Source organism: Xylocopa sonorina, chromosome 5, assembly GCF_050948175.1.
Source record: "Xylocopa sonorina isolate GNS202 chromosome 5, iyXylSono1_principal, whole genome shotgun sequence".
NCBI classification, from domain to species: Eukaryota; Metazoa; Arthropoda; class Insecta; order Hymenoptera; family Apidae; genus Xylocopa; species Xylocopa sonorina.
Genome location: NC_135197.1, coordinates 7,689,795 through 7,709,957, shown reverse-complemented (window position 1 = coordinate 7,709,957; position 20,163 = coordinate 7,689,795). Strand labels below are relative to the sequence as shown.

Below are 20,163 nucleotides of genomic sequence, written 5' to 3'. Positions count from 1 at the left end.
AAGCTTTCGCCATGGTACCTACTCTAGTTTGATTTTAATCAGTCTCTTACTGACGCCGCCCAAGTCAAACATTCTCAATTGGTTTGATTCTTTGCAATTTTCTTTGACCGCGTTCGGTTTGAATTCTATTTTAATTCTACGTAATCTGACTTAATTTACTTGAGTGCAATGAATTTTTTATAATTGGCAATGTTTTATTCATAGATTCGTACTAAGGCAGGATAAATCAATAGAAGGAACTGCATGATATCTATATGCTGATTATCATACCAACAAGTGGCTGAAAATGAGTTCTAAGCCGTGCATGTATATATATAGTAGAATGGTGGCATGAACGTTACGCGGTCCCATCGGTTCATTTGACCTGTGAACTTCAGATGGTGGTGCGTACGGGGCCCATGGCACGCGTTCCAGTATACACACCAGAGGAGAAGCCGTTCTGACGGTCGGTAGTCCGCATTGTCATCTCGTTTAAACGATTGTTCGCCACGCTGCCGGTTATCCTAGGTGGTTGGCTTGTTTGCAAAGTGCTCGATTTGCATTCAGTCCTGGTGCCAATGAATGAAACAGCGGCATCGAATGGCTTATAGCCGAAAAGCGTTTAAAAGCTTTGCGCCTTTTGTGCCAACGGTTGTGTAAGGTTGCATACACTCTATTGAAGTATAGGGACACGCGAAATACGTTTGATATCCGGTAAATGAGCGTGTTTTGGGCCCAGATTGCTTTTTACGTTGTATGGATCAATAGTTACTTTCTACTCTTTCTTTTTACCGCACATCTATCATTCTTATATTAAATTATTCTATAAGGTTTTGGTGTTCTTTAAAATCCTTTTACATTTTTAGATATAATAGAAGATTTTGGAAAATGTTTGCTTCGATATCTTTATAATGGAGAGGAAATAACTCACAAGAACCAATTGATTATAGGCAAACTATGGTGTCTTCCTATTGTTTGCGACTATGACATAAAATTGCCAACATTAATCGTAGCCACCGCAGACCGTCGAGTTAAGGATATTTATAGACTAATTTTCCGGTGTGCGGAAGGGTTACAAGTTTCTCGATTGCCAGGCACAGTGTTTGCAACGAAATTGAGGTAATTTATCGTATAACGTCACTATTTCGCATTTCTGACGTGTAACTTACTGCGTCTTTTGGGTTCACCTCTTCTTATTTTCTCGACATCTGCATCTCTTTAATGTAAAGGCGACGTTAAGTAGTTTCGAGCACCTTGCTCAGGAAATTCTGTAAAGTTGCTTAACGATTTTAGTGAAAAAGAAGTAATTCATATATGTGGAGAGAGATGGGGAAAGAAAGAATCAGGTTCGAGTTAATTCGAGTTTGCCGAGCGATTAGCGTTCATCAAGAAATGGTGGGTACGAGGTACAGCTTGACGTGAAATTACGATCCACCGTGTACAATTCTACAAGAGATTCGAGCGTGAGCATAAAGATATCCACATAGGTGGAGAGCATTTCTCTCGCGAGCGGTAGTTGATACGGGAAAAATTCCGCGTCCTTGAGGTAACTGACACTCGAGATCGCGCTACGCCAGCGATACTGCAAGCCTAGCGCACTATCGATGGCGTAATGGCCACTGATGTAATGAAAAGATTAGCATAATTGTAAACATAAAATCTCTATTATGTTCAGGGATCTAATTTTTCCTTATCGGACAATACACTGTTTGAAGTATGTAGACCCCTGGGGTGAAGCGTCCATTGGTTAGTTTCGAGAATGAGATAATCTAAAGAAATACGTTATCCTTGGCTAGTTTGCAGAGTAAAGTGACTCATAATGCCTTTTGCGAACGGCAAAACGGGAATGATGAAGGATTCAAAGTTTCGTTTTAGAAAGTTCGTTTTGATAAGTGTCAGTAGCAGCGGCGCTTTGCCGCGAAATATTTGTTTCGTTGATTTGCTCTAATGAATAGCGCGTATGGTGAAGAAGGGAACGCGTGTTAGCGTGCGTTTAGCTAAGTTTAGCGGTGGTTTCAGATGGTTGGCACACTGTTTCCTCGGCGATGTATTATCGCGGCGTTAACAGCATTACGCGTTCCGAACTTGCGGTTCGTTCAACCCTCGCAATAAGGGAAAGGGTGGTTACTGACAATTGTTTCTTATTTGGGAAGCAGAGTAGCGAGGTATCGAAACTAGTACTTGCTCCAACTTACATACTCGTTCTCGTTGATGATATCCAACTTGGAAGTTAAGTTTTATTACGCTCTACTTTACAATTTCGTTCTATTTTGTTACGATAATGTTGGTACGTTCATCGTGTATTCACAACAGTATTGTTTTTACGTTGTTAGAAGTTGTAATTAATTTTCTGCGCTGTTCTACGCTTCCATGTAAAGTAATAGTGTATGAATACACATACCTAGATAGTTTCCTCGCGCGCGTCATACTAGGCCACCGTTGCTTACGTTAGTTGCTTTGAAAGTGAACCGGCAGATGTGCATGAATGTATAAACACTTGCATCCAGCTTTGGATTTTGGGAAATGTTTGAGAAATTCGATATAGATAGTCTATGCGACGTACGCGTACAGCTGTCTCGTTCCCTGATACATTCAATTTCATATGAACCAATACACAAGCACGCTGTTTTCAACGCATGTACATAAGTACTTCGAAAATCAGTAGAGCCAAGACTGACACGACATAACGGTTCTATGAGTTAGATGCATACTTTTGATGGATACCAAGCACTTTACTGTTACCAGTGATGCATGGGGCTATGTTATATAAACTGTCCAGTCATAAATAGTCAATCATTTCAAGTGATGACAGATCAAAATGATTTTTCCTGTATTCTTACAGCTATCTGTCATATCTCTTCGTTTATAGGAATTCGATTTATATTCGTATACAGTTTTCAACATCGATCTTGTAATTCAAACAACTTATCCTGCTATTAGTGTAATTGCAATAATGGTATTTAGTCGGATGAACGACTTTCTACCTGTTTCTTTAATGGGCTTTAATTCAACCGTATCTCACCAGTTAAAGTGAAAAATCTAGTTGCATTTTGCCGTTGACATAGAAATAACCGGTACCAGTGAACAGGAAGACTTCGCTCCGACAGTGATCGTGACAATGTTGAGGTCCGCGTTTCGTGTTGGATGACCTCGGCTATGGAATTCCGTTATATCCATCATGTGCAGTCATCGTTATTTATGATTTACCATCGCGTTTCTTCTCGTAAACTATTTCTAAAAATTTTCTACCCCTTCGGATTATAACAATGCAGGAAATGCCTTTTTAAAATTCATCGGGCCTAGGGCGTTAACATCGTATGTGAATAGAATGGACATCAAATCTTCTACTGAAAACTCGTACACGAAAAGGCAAGGTATTCACTAATAATTTTACTGTAATTATTCGTATTGTAATACTTAAAGGTAAAAGTACTGAAATGGTAAAATATTTCCAGAATCCGCCAGCAATCGATTTCTACGGTGAATCATCCTGCTCGTGGCAAGTGAGAGGATATTTTTAAACAACGAGTTAACTCATCCACCCAAGTTAACGAGCAAATACCATCCTATTAGTAGCGGTGGTTAAACGCTCCTCTGTGTCGAACAATCGCGCCAATGGTCGTTACTCTCGATCGCGTAGGATGGCCGATCGAATCTGCGCAGAAAGTGCCCTGTTACGTGTCGCGATTGAATTTTTTTGATCGAAGACGGGGCGGAGGTTCAGCCTTCCAGGGGAAGGTAACGAAGTCATCGTGGAAAGAAAACCGGCGATCCGTACGATCCGGTGCAAAAGAACTCGGTGCACCATATTCGGAAGCGGCACGGTTTCGCAAGGAAAGTTCCACGTTGGCCGATGCCCAGGCCAGGAAAGACGCGCGCTCTCGTGCGCGTATCTTACGGCATACTTCTGCTTCGGCTACGTGATCGTCATCCGCGATTTCTGGATCCCCTTCCCGCACCCCCTCCAGCCCCCTACCATCCACTGCTATCTCGTACCCCTTCTGGTCGTAAGATAAGCACAGCCGTTCGTTCATTCATCGATGGACGCTGACGTCCGCGTGGCTTCTCGAGTCCGCTGAAATGTAGGGTGAAGAAGAATACACTGCTTTCCGAACTGCTTAGCGCCAGGGATTCTGATAGACTCCCGATGATTAATCTCTCTGGCGGTGTTCGCGGAGTTCATGATGTCGAGATGTTTCATTTGGCAATAATTCGGAGCATTCGACGAGGAACGTGGAGATCCAGTCGAAGGCAGTGATGAATGGTGATAGATGGGAGAGAGGATAGACGATCTAAGAGGATCGCTAAGGAAGCGGGATGTTAGATCGTATAAATAAGCTTGAGAGAGGGTTTTCTTAGAGTTGGTTTTGAAAGAATTTACGTAGCGTTGTCTGGGATAAAAGCAATAGGGATTGGAATCTGAATATTCTGGTTTCTTGTAAAAATGGAGCTATAATATATGCGGTTCTGTCGGGTTTCGAAGGACTCTGCGAAGACAGGAAGAATAAATGGAAGACTATTTTGGTCAAAGTACAAAGTGTATTGTTCGAGCAAACTTAAACGTCATATATTTATGAAGAGCCACCGGATGTCGGATGGATTATTCATTCCGTAATCGATATATCGTATGGTCGTAAAATGAGATCTCCGATGGTTCGTGAAAAGTCGCTAGTCGTACAGGTATTTAAGCACCGTGTTTATGACTTTCTGTTGGTCGACCTAAATTTCAAGAGTTTACTGCTGGCTGCACCGAGGTCAATGAGTGTCAACGCGATAGATGACGAGCCGTCGTTGCCACGTCGACAATAATTTCGCGGTGGTGTCGGAATGACAATGAAACCACTGCTGTTGCCGCAGAAATAAGATATTCAGATCAAGATTCTTTGCTGTTTTTTTCATCTGAATTGTAATCACTGCGAGATTTGAATTTTCTGCGTTTCTGCAAGTTTTACGGAACAGTTTCGCTAAACGTGTATTATATGATGTACATTGTAATTGGTAATAAGTACTTCTTATCCCATTAAGTACACGAGAGACGATTTTTTTATTTATAACTTCCTTTACATTTACAATTTCCTGATTGCTCCGAATCGTGATTTCTGCAATCATTTCGAACACTATGCATATTTTTAAGACAGACGAGGAGAAACGATCACAGTAGGGATTAAGTTTATTGCTCTAAATTATGTCTACTCAACGATACGAGTGTGACAAATTAATCTTCTTAAATTCTGCACACTATTTTCTGATCGTTCTAATGGTTACGCTTATATGTTGCAGATGAGCGAGAGGACGTACAAAAGAAAACGTTTGCAAAATGGATCAATTCGCAGTTGCTCAAAGTGAGTATTAAATTATCTAAGACTAATCATAAGAATAATAATGCATTATACTTGAATATAAAGTCCAAGATCGTACGATCAAAAATATGAACATGATCGTTTTATGGTACTGAATTAATCGAATCGTTATACAGAATCATCACGAACCAATTTCCGATTTATTCGTCGACTTAAGAGATGGCAATCGGTTGCTGTCCCTCTTGGAAGTTCTTACGTCAAAAGTTTACGTAAGTACAGTATTTTTAATAACGAGTAATTATTTTGCGATTCGCAGCTGATGTAATTTATTAAATATACCTCTGACAGTTGTTCTTTTTTTATCCGCTTCCCAGTGGTTGTAATAGTGCGTTTCCTATTTACATTATGTGAGCAGTACTAATAGAATTCCGAGCAGGTGCGCCTATCGAGTATTACGAATATTCGCGTGTGAGTGCTGATTATCTATGCACAGTAGGCGTAAAAGCATTCCGAGCGAAAAATATGCGTCGTTCCGTGTATTTGTGCCGTTTTACGGACGTCTTTATCCATGCGGAAGATTTACTTCATTTAAATGCCTCCCTCATTAAGTCGCACTTATTCCCAATTTGCATTTATTCAACGATTTCGAAAATTTAATAGCGACTCTAATTATAATTATTGATATTGATTGTTGCTTTACTTGAATAGCGTGTCGACGTTGATTAATTTGATTTATTTGCAGAAAAGAGAACGCGGACGTATGAGAGTTCATCATTTAAATAACGTTAATAAAGCTTTGCAAATTCTTGAACAGAACAACGTGAGTTACCAACGTCGCATCTTTTTATAAGGGAAGGCATAGTAAGCGCGGATTAATGGATTTTTCTATCCTTCTTAGGTGAAACTTGTAAACATCAGCAGTAACGATATCGTTGACGGAAATCCTAAGCTAACACTCGGATTAGTATGGAGCATTATTCTACACTGGCAGGTCAGTTTTATGGCTGGATCATTTCGCCAAGCATGGCAAAGTTATCAGCGAACATTAAATATCTTTTTATTACTTGATCATCCGTGTAATCATGTAGTGAGCGGCCCCCTTTAATTTCTCGTTTACTTGAAAGTATACTGAATATATTTATATAGGTACATTATCATCTGAAGGATTTAATGACGGAACTGCAACAGACAAATTTGGAAAAAACTCTTTTAGCATGGTGTCGCCAGAATTCACAGGTGAATCCTTGCTTGCAAAATTAATTTTCTTTGTTATCGATACAACACGTACCAACGATGGTAAAATTATGGAACGTATGTTTTTCGTAGAATTATCCTGGAGTTGATATTAAAAACTTCACAACATCTTGGTCGGACGGTCTAGCGTTCAATGCGATCCTTCACAAATGGAAACCACATTTATTTGATTTTAATAATATAGCCCGTAAACATCCGAACGCTAGATTAGATCATGCGTTCCGTATTGCTCAGGAACAATTAGGTATCGAACGCCTATTGGATCCAGAAGGTAAATTAAATGAAACATCAGAGTAATACTAGTTTTCTGTTATCATCCTTTGAATTTGAAAGTCTATATTTTTTTATCACAGATGTAAATACATCGGTACCAGATAAAAAATCGATAATGATGTACGTTATGTGCCTCTTCCAATCATTACCTCATTCTGGAGACGATATAGGCGAACTAGATCTCCCAGTAACAAGCGATAACAGCCCAGTTACAACACCAGGCGCAGAGGTACTTAAGTCGATTTCATAACGTTTACTAATTGCAATTTCCTCTCACAGGAAAATGTCATAAGTGTATTTCTGGTTTGATGAGGTAGTGTTCCATTAAAAAAAAAAGAAAAATGCCTATTACAGAATACGCTATCTTTTACGAATTTTGGAACGCCAGCATCGCGGCCAATGAGTCTAGCAACGAACGTGTCGGTGGAACTTGGTGGTTACCAAGTCGCTCTCGAGGAAGTTTTAACCTGGCTTCTGGAAGCAGAGGATAAATTGAATCACGCTCCAGAACCGGGGTCTAGTTTAGAAGTATTGAAACAACAATTTCACGAGCACGAAACGTTTTTAATGGAACTGTCCGGACATCAGGACGGAGTTGGTGCTGTGCTGGAAGAAGGCGCGAGATTATTGGCGGAAGGTGGTTTACATAAGGACGAGGAGCACGAAGTTCGTGTTCAAATGTCGTTATTAAATTCTCGATGGGAAGGACTCCGAATGCGGGCGATGGAAAGGCAAACGAAAATTCACGAGGTTGCGTCCGGTTTAAGCATCGCCGATTATATGTTACTTTTTCTCGATGTTAATCATTTTCCGTCGTAATTATAGGTTCTTATGCAAATGCAACAAGGCCAGTTGGATGCATTACGACAGTGGTTAACGAGGACTGAGGATAGGATTTCGTTAATGGCAGCCATTGAATTGAACCAATCTGCCTTGGATGAGCAACTGAAGCAATTAAACGAACTAGAGCAAGATATCGAGGCGCAGCAAGGAATTGTCGATGGAATGAGAAATATGGTGGTCGTTGTAGACGAAGAGAACTCTGAAGCAGTTTATGCTCAAATGGAAGATCAATTATCTGCTCTTGGTGAAAGATGGACCCATATTTGTCAGTGGAAAGAAGAAAGAAGGCAACGGTTACAGGCTTTCTCCTCGCTTTGGCAAAACGTTAACGACGATTACAAAAGATTAGTATCGTGGTTGAACGAAACTGAAATCACGTTGAAACAAATGGAGGCAAATCCAGCGACTGAGATCGGTGAAGTACTGGAACGAATAAAGAAATTGCAAATTTTAAAAATGGAGATGGATGCGAATCAGAGGAAGCTGGCGTCTCTGCAAGAATCAATTCAAGAACTGGAAGGGCAAAGTACATCGTCAGAATGTATTCATATATTAGAAAAGATCGAAAATCTACAAGATCGATGGGAAGCGGTGGGGCAAATAATGGAAGTGCAGACGCAAAGGGTAATCTACAGCATTTGGTTGAAATACATTATTCGTAAGAAATATAATTCTATACCTTTATGTTATATTAGATAACAAACTCTGGATTTGAATTCGATTTGAAAACTGAGAGAGAGACAACAGTAATTACAGGCAATGAATGGATGTCCGAGACGATAACGAGTATCGCTTATAAGGAAGAAATTTCTGCAACGGTATGTTTGTGAAACATTCAACAGGACTGTTATCTAATATTTATCTACTTTTCATTATCAGTAAATAATGTGTCGTTATTTGTATTATTGCTCTTTCATAGTCAACACCTCATAGTGATTCAAAGAAACGCCGTGTAGATAATACAACTAGGCATGAATTTGAGTCTGCGTTACATAATCTGTATAAATGGCTCGATTACGTTGATCTAGAAATTGGACGATCTGAAGGTGTATTTAATGAATTGAGCGTTGAAGAGAAAAAAGTAGTGTACAATGATACGATAACTGATATAGAGGCGCATAAAAATGATTATAACAAAGTTTTGGAATTAGGGAAACAGCTTCTTGATGAGCTAAAAGATGCTAACGAATCGGTTGACGCAGAGGAAACAAAAATTAAAGATATACAGAATTGCTGGATGGCAACTAATAATCGGCTCGATGAAATAAAAACTCGTATAATTTATCTGGAAGAAGTAAAAAAGTTTCGAACGGAATTGGCTAGTTTAAATTTAATGTTGGATAGCTATTCTAAGTGGTTCGATTCAAACAAAGGAAACAGTCAAGTGGAACCATTTAGGGTAATTTCTCTTTTTCATACAATTTTTTGGGTGGTCCAAACGAAATATGATTATCTTATAACATGATTTGTATTTAGGTAAAACTGAAATCAATGAAATCCCATGAAGACCGTATAAAAAAATTGTTAGAAAAAGCCAAAGAATTGTCAGAAGATCAAACTGGTATTAATGAATCCGCTAATTTAAATGCAGATATGCAAACTTTTATTTCTAGTTGGGAAAAATTATACAAAGTGTGAGTATATATTTATTTCATTTTGCTATTAATGGATGAGAAATCCATTTGTAAATTATTTTAATAAATTTCTTTAACCGTTATAGATTATCCGAAAGGTTGGCTGAATTAAATGACGCTGCTGACAAAGCACCACCAAAGAAATATACAGATGCAGTTGTTAATCTTACGTCTTTTATTAACAATGTCGAAAGTATGTTATTGTCAGAGCATATAGTGATGTCGGACGACAAGACAATGACGGAACAGCTACGAAAGTTTAGCGATCTGCAACATTCTTTAAAGGAACATCAAGAAATTTTCAATTACGTAAATAGTGTTGGACATGATCTAATAATGAAAACTAATGGAGATTCTCAAGGACAGAGACTTAAAGATGTTTTGCAAGATCTTAACACCAAATGGAGCGACATACCTATAATATTAGAAGAACGCCAACAAAACTTGTTAAAAGGTATGTATAATTAAATATAAGTTTGTAATTATTCAAAAATTCATATATAATATATTTTACTGTAATGTATCTAATATTAATGTAGACATACAAGCCCTAAAGACATTCAATAATGAGCTTTCGGATCTTGAGAATTGGCTTGAAAGGTCATCTCGGTACTTGGAAGAATTATCAAAAGGTAATCCATCAGATGATATTGAAGCAATGGAGCTTAAGTTGAAGCAGATTCAATCATTTTGCGAAGATATAAATCGAACAAAGCCGAGGATAGAAAGACTGCAAACCTCTACAAATAGGCTACTAGAGAATTCTGAACCAAAATTTGCGAACGTATTGAACAGTAAATTAGAAGTTATATCGCACAAATGGAATGCTATCGTTGATGGTGCTAAAAGTTTAAATGATAACTACGAGGATGCTTTGAAAAAAAATGATGAAATAATAAATGGAATAGAAGATTTTACAAAGTGGTTATCGGCTTTAGAAAAAGAAATACCAATAGAAACCAACATAACGTCTTCAGTGGAACTATTTCAAGTTCGCGGTCGATATCAGACATTGAAAGAAAAAATAGATAAACGAGTAGAAGAATTTAGGAATCTTAATGAAATGGGTAATGATAAGTTGTTAAGCTCTGAAGGATCTTCGGTACAAGAACTTGGTAGACGATTTACATTCTTAAATGCTCGATGGACGGACGTTACAGATCGTATTTACGAACGTTATAGACATTTACAAAATGCTAGCCACGAGTACGGTGAATTCCGTGCTTTAGTTGCGCAAGAGAGTGATTGGTTGGATAAATTAGATAAACGATTGAAGAGATCGACGGAAAGTGCTGCGGACGCTGAAGAAATATCAGAAGAACTTGATGTAAGTATAAATTTTATAATACGGGAGAAAATTGTACAGTATGATCTGTTTCGATAAGTAACGTGCTATTTTGTGCTTTAAAAAGGACTTGGAGAATTACATACGAAATCATCCAGAATTTAGACTTGAAAAGATTCAAGAAATTGGTAAACAATTAGTTGAAAGTAATATCATGACACAGTCCATCCAAACAGATGTAGAGAGTTTAACAAGTCGCTGGGAAACCTTGAATAATCAGGTATGAACTGTTATGTACAATACCATGGTCTTTTATATATTAACTTTATTTTTTCTTTAAATTTTGTTTGTAACCAAAAATTGTATTTATTTTTAACTGCATGCATCATTACTAAAGAAGTCTTGAATACTTATTTAGTTATATCCATTGAAAGACATTATCTATTATTCTGCTTTGAGAAATTGCTCTTGCTTGTACGAATTATGAAGCTTTTTATTTATTTTATAATCGTTCTACATGATTCTTTACGCGTTGTGAATTATATTCGTGTGAATTTACAACATTAGACGAAGTTCAATAGTTCAATATCATTGGTATATATTTTTCTTAAGTTTATGACCTTTTCTACAGACATTTAGTTTATAACTACATATTTATATGCAGCTTTTTTCTTATTCTCCGAATACGTGTATACGACAAAGTTGCTTTAATTAAGTTACATAGAAAATTAGAGTTGTATTTTGAGTAGGCAAGGCAGCGAGCAAAGCTGCTGGAAGGATCCGTGAAGCAAGCACAACAATCAGAAGGACGTATTCTTGCTCTTCAGCACTCCTTAACGCAAATAGATTCTGTACTAACTGCACGTCTTGACTGCGACCTTACTGCCGATGATTTGCCTCATGATTATCAGGTCTGTTAGTGAAATTTTTGTTATCTGTTTACTAAACGTTTATCAGATAAAATTTTTCAATTCATCTGTAAATGAATACATCATAATGTGAATTTTAATACACGTGCTAAATTAATTTTTTGCCGTCGTATTTACAAACATTGTATATAAAACATTATTGCGATGAAGCATGACGAAAGGAAAATAATTTTTAGATTCGTAAAAAATATAAATTATACGTAATGTATAATGCATTATACATGTATCTTTAACGTACAGACTTTTATGTCTGTACATCGTGTATGAATATAAATATCAAATTAATGTTAATTGTTGTATACATTAATAATTCAGAAATTAATGGAAGAAATGGAGCATCAGCGCATGACGCTTAAAGAAATGGCATTACAAATTGATTCATATAAAGCGTCTGGAAAACAGGAAGCCGCATTGCGATTGCAAGAGCAATTAACCCTTATCGAGCAAAAGTTTTCTGAAGTCCAAAAGAAGTTCCAACGATTTCGTTGTCCGACAAATTTAGAGCCTAGATTATCCAGAGCTTTGCGCGAACTTAGGGGAATAGAAGAAGCAACGTGTTTACTAGAATTGGCATCAGAGGATCCAGAGGCCATTGAAGGTCAACTTAAACATTGTCTGGTAATTAATTATTTCGTTTACATTCCTTTATTCACCATATAATTTCAAGGAGTATGAATATTTGTAATTTATTATTTTTTATAGCGTTTTTATCAAACATTAAGCGAAATTAAAAGCGAAGTAGAAAATATTATTATAACTGGTCGAAAATTAGTTGAAGAAAAAAGTGTTGCTGAACCAGAGAAATTTTCGAGACGAATCGACATGTTAAAAGATTTATATAATAGGGTAATATATATGTTACATTGATACGTGAATTCGTTGACTATTATTTCTAACGTAAAATGTTACATGTATTCATTTGTTCTAGCTGGGTTTACATATAACTGAATCAAAAGCATGCTTGGAATCAGCCTTGGATTTGTCGCGTGATATGTATAAGAATATGTCTTACATTAACATGTCCATAGACAGTATTAATAAAGAATTAGATACACAAAAAAACATGCCCGACCTTCCGGTGAACGCTATATATGTACGAGTAAGTATGTTAATGTACAGTAATTGAATGTGGAGTTTTCAAATTGTTAAAACAGTTTGTACGAAACTAAATGCCTATGTAATGTCTTAATTAGGAAACTTTGACAGAAGTAATACCTCGATTGAACGTTGTCAAAGATAAGTTATTGCATTCTCAAGAAAAATTTTCCAAACTATGTGATCCTATGTATTTGGAGCAACTTAAAGAGAAGTTGTCAGACGTTGTTATCAGATTAGCGAATACCGAAAAGCGATTAAGACTTTGTAATACTTTAGAGGTAAGTTTGTAATATATAAACAATTATTACTTTTCAGGTAAAAAACTAAATTTTTGTTTTTCCAGGAAGAACCTAATGTCGATGAAATAAATGCATGGCTCTTACAAGTTGAAGAAAAATTGAATAAGTTAGACAGTGTTCCCATTGATCAATTAACGGAAAATCATTTTGAACAATGCAAAGTAATTGGTGACTTAAGGCTATTATGTATTACAACATCTTAATCTAACATTTATCTAATAGCTTTTACTTCGGTTCTTGTAGGCTGTTCAAAGCGAAATGATTGAAGCAAAACCTAAAGTCAATCAACTACAACGTTATACTTATTATGAGAAAGTAGCAGATGTCTGCAAGAAGTGGGAGGATATGTCCAATAGAATACAAGTAAGTGTACTTATGAAATATATTTAAATATCATTCACTGCGCGCTTGTTTCCTCATTGCTTGTATTGCTTAATCTTTACCTTAACATTTGGTATATGTAATGCTTGTGCTTTATAGTACCATTACGTATATCTCATCAACTACAATTTTCTGTAATATATTGCATAATTTTTTAATTTTTTTTACATATATTATAACAGTATAATATTTTATGTGATTTTCGAAAATGAACGTTTTAATTCCACTAAATATATAAACCGTAGATACGTCAAATTTTTACGTTTGAATTTTTGTTTTTATTGCTAATATTAATAATACATATAAACTATTAGTCTATAACATAGAGTTATTATTTATTTTCTCTCAGTTCAGTTTCTGGCAGACTCAATTATGATAAATTTACTATATAGTTCTTTAAAGTATTAATCAATGGATATATAAATAAATCATATATATACATGTATATTTTTATTTTTTAAGTTTGGTCACATTATTATTATGTATATTCTTAGCACTTCATTGTATGAGTATTATATGTAAGTTACATTGGTGCCTAGTAATGAACTTTTTGGAGTTTTTTTGATCCTGTCCAAGAGGTGTCTCTATCTATGTAAATAATACTGTCATTATTAATAAAATGCAGTTATAAACTTTGGTGGATGGAAAAACTCGATATCGATCAATCATCTCTGACGTTGTCTCTCCCCTTGTATACATTTTTATACAGGAATCTGAATATGATTTAGCAAAACGAAACGAATAAGGAATGAACAGAAATATATTCCGAGTTTTTGTACTGGTGATGGATACACGCAAAGGAAAAGCTTTGTTTGCACAGTGAAATGCATTGTCACTTTCATTTTGGCCATGCTTGATATTGTCACACTATTAACAACGCTCTTTCAAATTAACTGTTGCCTATCCATGAATTTTCTGTTACCCAATCATATTTTCACAGGAATGGATCCACAAAATCACAGACAGTTTATTAATAAAAAGTAAGGTGGGAGAGACTAAGGGGAGAGACAATTATGGACGCGCTAAATTGTCTAGGCAGCCGGATCAAACTTCGGCGCAGCTAGTTAAAAAAGAGAATAAATTGATAGATGAGAATGAGGAGATATATGGTATAGGATATCTTAATCCTGCGTTTGATGAAAGTCAATGTAACGTTGTGCGTACGCCGGAGAGTTCGCCAATTGAGATAGTTCATCGAAGTCGGAAATCTTCCACAAAATCAGAGAAAGTAAAGACTAAAATTGTAGATACTGGTAGAAGTGTTAGACGAAAGTTAGATATGAGTTCTGTACCCGATGTCGTTCAAACCTCTCAACCTCAGATAGTTCAAATCGATGATGACCTACCTTCTTCATCTCCAGACACTCTAGATGCGTACATGGCCGATGAGGAATTCTTTTTATCCAAAAATAGTACATTGTTTTCTCAAGTTTCTTCTAATACACTGGTCACCACAGACACAAAACTATTCAACGTGTACAATACACAGTCGAATCCCTTTCGTATCGTTGAAGTAAAAGAAATGGAAATAGTTAAATCGATTGCATCTCCCGAAGATCATGTAATATTACCAAGTGCAAATGTCAGTGTAGGATTAATGCCGCAAGTTGTAGAGAGAGTAGAGATTACAGAAGCAGAGGATACAGAAACAGAGCCAGAATCAGTAGATACTGATACGGAAGATAAAGACACTAGGGTAATAAGTTGTAGTGGAATTAGTGGTGGGAATCAGATCGTTAATAAAAAGAGGGAGCTTATCCCTATTTTAAAGAAGAAGAGGGTAATAGATCCGTATTCTGCAAAAACCGCTAAGAAGTTAACTCTTAAACTAGACGTTAAGTGTATATCGCCGGATAAAAAGATTTCGAGTAGCAAATCGATAAAAGATAGAAGTGTTGTACGGTCGAGTTCAATCAATTCAGTTTCCTGTCAAGTAAATAAATCTGAGAAATATGCTGCATTGAAAGATAAGGATAGCGTTGCTGAATATCTTATACTCGAAGATAGAGAAGCAAGTGCAAAGTTAAGCTCGAAGGGTAGTACCTCTGGTCTTTCTCTTACACCAGCAATTAGTTCCACGAAAAGGAAGAAAGAACACGTTAATGATAAAGACTCAATATCTGTAAAGGATCCAGAGTTTGTAAAGTTACGTGCCACTGAGAACCATAACGTTGATTGCGAGAAAGCTACGAGATCATCGTTTTACAAACGTACTAGGAGTATCTCAAAAGATGATACGTTAGAGGATTGTGAAAGCTTTTACGGAAGCGATAAAGAAACCGACGATGTTTTAATTTTTTCTGATGACACAGAGATTGATGTTGGAAGTTCCAGTTCGGATGGAGAAGATCCAAATTTAGGAGAACATGTTGAGCACCTCTTGGGCAAGGTAATTCTAATAGCACTTAACTTGCCATTGTAGGTTTTACAGTGTATGTTATGCGCTATTAATAATACAATTCGTAACAGTAATAATTAATACAAGTTGAGGCTTTTGTAGATACATAATAGTAGGTGAGGGCTACCGTATATATACGAAGAGAGTTAAATACCTTTTACAATTTTTAATCATTTTGTCATATGTAGATACAGGCAGAAAAATTATCACAGGAAATACAACATAAAGCAGAGGCAAGAAGTTCCGGTGATAAGAGAGCTTTTAAAGTATCACCCGGTTTATCCAGAACAGGCTTGGAGAAAAACATTTTGGAGTTTGAACAAGCTGCACAACGAATGTTACATAGGATGGATGTTATGCTAATGAGCATCAGCGGCATCAGTAACGAAAAAGATCCTACTAAGCGTTTGGAGGTTTGTAATTAAGTTATGTTGAAAGTTCCTGCTGTTCTGAAGAACTCATTTTGAAATAAAAGAGTTCTAAATACCTTTGACATTTAACTATAGTATATATTTTTATGCAATAAATGTACATATGTTTTAGGTACTAAAGGGAGAAGTTAGTACTCTTGCACCAGATGCAGCAGCTTTGATAAGTAAAGGCGACGGTCTAGTCATGACAGTGCACACATCTGATCCTGTTAGGGCTGAGAAGATAAAGAACGAACACCAGGATAAATTAAGAAGTAAATGGCATCAAGTCATGTCGGAAATAGATACGAGGCGTGTACAAGCACAGCGAGGAGAAGAGATGCTACGACAATATAACAATATAGTAGCAGAATTTGAAGACTGGTTTAGAGATGTGCCACTGAAGCTTGAACAAGTGAATAATTATGAAGGCCAATTAGAGTCGTTTACTGTCGAATTTGATGCCAAGAAGGGACAGATTCATAAATTAAATGATATCGCTAATGAATTGAAGAGATTAAATGTTGGATATTCTGAAACTGTACGTTATAGCATTAACAGTAGATGGCAAGAAGTTAGTTCACAATTTAAAAGATTTAGTGGTAGTAAGGACAAGGACAAGCATGTAACGGATAAAAAGGTTGAAGTGGTATGTCTTCATTTTCTATTCTCAATTGATGAATTTGTTAAACATAGTTTTTATATTGATCTTATTTTATTGTATTTTAGGATGTGGGGGGAGTGGATATGCAAGAATTTACTATGAGGGTTAATAAGATTAGAGAAGCTGTCGTGACCGTGACACGATCTTTAAACTCCGTGCCTCTGAATGGTGATGATTACGAAATGTTCTCGAGTCAAGAGGAGTGTTTGAAAAAAATTAGTAATGCATTAAGTATTCTTAAGCCAAGCATTGAAGAGATCAATTCTGTTTTTGAAAACGTAGCTTCCCAGTTAAGAAGAGAACAGGCTGAACAAATCAGACGTTTAAGTGACAAATTGCGGGAGGAATGGATAAATGTTAATCAAAGCTACGTGGAAAGGTACAACCGGTGGAATAAATGTTACGACAAGTGGAAGGAGCTTTGCAACACGTGCCGCACGTTTTCTGATTGGCTGGATAAAATGGAAGATTCGTTGAAGAAATTAAATTCGCTCGGTCATTCTAAAACTTCAAAAACGAAGATATTTGAATTGGAACAAGAAATTTCCAGAATGCAAAGAACAATGAATAACATCAACGTTTCAAGTGCCAGTATTTTAACTCGTGCAAAAGCTGAAGATTTGATAGAATTTCGAGACATGATTGAATCGATAAAACGTCGATGGCAAATTATTTCAAGTGACTTGACCACACGAAAAGAAAAGTACGTATTAATTATGACTTTTTATATTTTATAAGAAAGAGTGAGATAGATGCTATCAACCCCACTCTAGAACCCGTGGCGCCATCTCTGCGAAAAGTGCTCAAACTGGTCGCACAGCGTTATCGACAGTGAAGTGAACTACTCAAGAACTACTAGCGCCACCTCTGCGGAAAGTAGTGACACTAATACCCGACCAGTTTCGGCGCTCTTCCAAGAGATGTCGCTAGTAGTTCTTGAGTAGTTCACTTCGCTGCCGATAACGCTGTGCGACCAGTTTGAGCACTTTTCACAGAGATGGCGCCAGGGATTTTAGAGTAGGGTCGGTATCGTCTGTCTCACTCTTCCTTATAGCATTTTTCTCTGTCTTACCGCTAAAGCGAGAAATATGCAATAAATTACAATAAAACTGAGGAAATATACAATAAATTGCAATAAAACTATTGAAATATATAGTTAATTATAATGAAACTAATATATTGTAATTTATTGTACATATTGCTAATAGTTTCAATAAAACTATTGAAATATGCATCACGACAACACAACTTTGTCACAGTAAGAGCACTGTGATGTCATTTGCGCCGCGTGACATCACTTCCATAGCCATCTACGTTCGCACTCGACGATGGTTGTGATAGCACGCCGCAACAGCACGTCCTGGGGCATCAGCGTATCACACGGTGCAGCACCATAGTACCACTAACGTATCATGCGTGTTATATGTTTATTCATGAATTTTTTTAAGTAGTGACGTAGGATGACATTTGTTAACGGAGAAACTGTGTTTCTGTACAAATTAAAACCGTCAGACCTCAGCAGATATTTAACATATTAAGTACTGAAAGACATTTTGGTTGTTGTTAGCTAACAATTATAGTTACTGAAAGCTATATATATATATATTTTTTCAAATTGTCATAAAAATGATATATAATATGATGGTATACAATAGAGGTTCAAAAGCTCTTTGCCTATTAAAATAGCACAATATGCAGTATTTATTATTTTTAATATTCGTTTATAATGCGGATGGAAAAGTGTCATCCTACGCCATCACTACTGCTGACAAAATTCATGAATAAATGGCATTGGCAAATGATATCAGCATTGGAACAGCATCGCGTGCTGTTCTGGTGCATTTCAATGCGTGTAATCGTGGTGATACCCCTGTGGCGTTACGGAACCTGGGGGCGCCACCGTGATACACTGGTGCTTTTTGAAGTGTTATGTGATTTGCTGTGTTGTCTGGGTAGTATTTGATAATTATATTTTGTTTTATTAAAGATATTTTCCCATGGAAAAGAAAGTGAACAACGAAGGCAGAATTTTAGAATGTGCTTATAACATTTTGGAGCAAATAAATTCGTTACTGGTGTCAGCAGCAAATCCTTCGGATGAAACTTCCTTATCAATTAGGTTGTCATTAATAAAGGTAAATTTATGTATTTATAAAATAAATTTGATTTCAATATTTAAATCTAGATAAAATTCTGGCCAGAAAATTAATTTTCTTAAACAGCTGACTATCATTGTAACGTTATTAAACAAACTGAAAGTGAACCTAATAATACCTCCCATGTCATGACTTCACAAACTAAAGTGTGCCAAGACATAAATAGCAATGAACTCTTACTTTTTGTTTGTTTTATCATCAATTATAGATTACTAAACATTTTTGAATATACTACGAATGTTACAAAAGTATCGACGTAAAAATATAACAAAAATTTTCAGGCCAGACAAGAAGAACTTTTTACCCGCAAGAGAGCTCTACAGAATTTAGTAAATCAAAATGGTATTCCTTCTGCAGAAGATGAATGTAACAAATTACTTGCAGATATGGATAAGGTATTATTTGAAATTTATTTGGAATGAATCGAAATAATACGTGACCAATTTATAAGCGCAAACAATTTTTTAAATTAATGTTGTAGGCTAATACAAGTCTTTCCAGTCACCGTGAATATGTTGAAAACAAACTCGCATCTCTTAAAAAATATATCTGTACCTTGGACGCCGTTATGGCGTGGGTCATGGAAACTCGAACGAGAATAAACATTTCTCGGGAGTTACCGCAGCAAGAGCGAGCCGAAGTTATTAAAAATGTTATGGTAAGTAGTTAAGTATTTGTTTGATGTTATAAAAAATTATATACAAATACAAATTGATGATATTCTATATGACAGACTAAAGTTGAAGATCGAGAAATGGAGGTGAAAGATGTATTAGAGAATTACACAAATTTGGAGAAAGAATGCGAGTCTGCAAAGCAACCGATTTCTGTAGAATTGCAAGTAAGTAGATATCTAAATAATTTATTGTAATGTAGTAACGATTACATAATCGACAAATATTAAAACTTGCAGTATTATTGTTAAATTGTGCTTTATGCTTCGTAACATTTTACAGGAAAAATTGAAGAAACTGAGGGAAGACTGGCACCTTGTGAAAAACAATGGAGAATCGCAGAGTCATGAAGTTAAAGCGTCAGTGGTCGTCGGCGGAACAACGCCAACAATCGGTAAGTTTTTATTTCTAACATTAAAATAAGCTAAAAATTTCATAAATATCGTAACGGTTTACATATTATATACAAAGTTACGCATTAAATTTCATTGTGCGGGAAAGAAGTTTAATTTGAAAGTTTGCATATGTTCGACAGTGGACAACAGATGGCGTATCAGTTGACGTTGATGAAAGCTCTTTTCTCCTT

At 36.2% G+C, this 20,163-nt stretch overlaps 2 protein-coding genes across 7 annotated transcripts in view; both read left to right on the top strand.

Annotated features, from left to right (window-relative positions):
* LOC143423471 (dystrophin, isoforms A/C/F/G/H) overlaps positions 1-20,163 on the top strand; it is a 361,743-nt gene that overhangs the window by 5,349 nt on the left and 336,231 nt on the right. For 4 of the 6 annotated variants that reach the window (XM_076894836.1, XM_076894832.1, XM_076894833.1 and 1 more), the window contains 31 exons: positions 5,260-5,321; positions 5,456-5,548; positions 6,022-6,099; positions 6,178-6,270; positions 6,426-6,515; positions 6,606-6,804; positions 6,887-7,035; positions 7,161-7,556; positions 7,632-8,273; positions 8,345-8,467; positions 8,569-9,048; positions 9,126-9,283; positions 9,370-9,737; positions 9,823-10,610; positions 10,696-10,848; positions 11,318-11,479; positions 11,813-12,115; positions 12,200-12,343; positions 12,426-12,596; positions 12,691-12,873; positions 12,939-13,055; positions 13,138-13,257; positions 14,216-15,664; positions 15,862-16,086; positions 16,217-16,732; positions 16,813-17,450; positions 18,735-18,882; positions 19,185-19,298; positions 19,385-19,561; positions 19,637-19,744; positions 19,860-19,971. In XM_076894836.1, the coding sequence (XP_076750951.1) occupies positions 5,260-5,321; positions 5,456-5,548; positions 6,022-6,099; positions 6,178-6,270; positions 6,426-6,515; positions 6,606-6,804; positions 6,887-7,035; positions 7,161-7,556; positions 7,632-8,273; positions 8,345-8,467; positions 8,569-9,048; positions 9,126-9,283; positions 9,370-9,737; positions 9,823-10,610; positions 10,696-10,848; positions 11,318-11,479; positions 11,813-12,115; positions 12,200-12,343; positions 12,426-12,596; positions 12,691-12,873; positions 12,939-13,055; positions 13,138-13,257; positions 14,216-15,664; positions 15,862-16,086; positions 16,217-16,732; positions 16,813-17,450; positions 18,735-18,882; positions 19,185-19,298; positions 19,385-19,561; positions 19,637-19,744; positions 19,860-19,971 (8,559 nt within the window). The remainder of the gene's footprint in view (positions 1-5,259; positions 5,322-5,455; positions 5,549-6,021; positions 6,100-6,177; positions 6,271-6,425; positions 6,516-6,605; positions 6,805-6,886; positions 7,036-7,160; positions 7,557-7,631; positions 8,274-8,344; positions 8,468-8,568; positions 9,049-9,125; positions 9,284-9,369; positions 9,738-9,822; positions 10,611-10,695; positions 10,849-11,317; positions 11,480-11,812; positions 12,116-12,199; positions 12,344-12,425; positions 12,597-12,690; positions 12,874-12,938; positions 13,056-13,137; positions 13,258-14,215; positions 15,665-15,861; positions 16,087-16,216; positions 16,733-16,812; positions 17,451-18,734; positions 18,883-19,184; positions 19,299-19,384; positions 19,562-19,636; positions 19,745-19,859; positions 19,972-20,163) is intronic. The other 2 variants (XM_076894837.1, XM_076894838.1) reach the window with 2 other exon arrangements.
* LOC143423718 (uncharacterized) lies at positions 2,928-4,952 on the top strand. The gene is made up of 2 exons (XM_076895231.1): positions 2,928-3,353; positions 3,435-4,952. Exon 2 carries the CDS (start codon positions 3,595-3,597, stop codon positions 3,901-3,903), a length of 309 nt encoding a protein of 102 aa, XP_076751346.1. The 5' UTR covers positions 2,928-3,353; positions 3,435-3,594; the 3' UTR covers positions 3,904-4,952.

What these genes read in the sequence shown, in the direction of transcription:
- LOC143423718 (XM_076895231.1), top strand. Translation starts at nt 3,595, where the DNA reads ATGGTCGTTACTCTCGATCGCGTAGGATGGCCGATCGAATCTGCGCAG.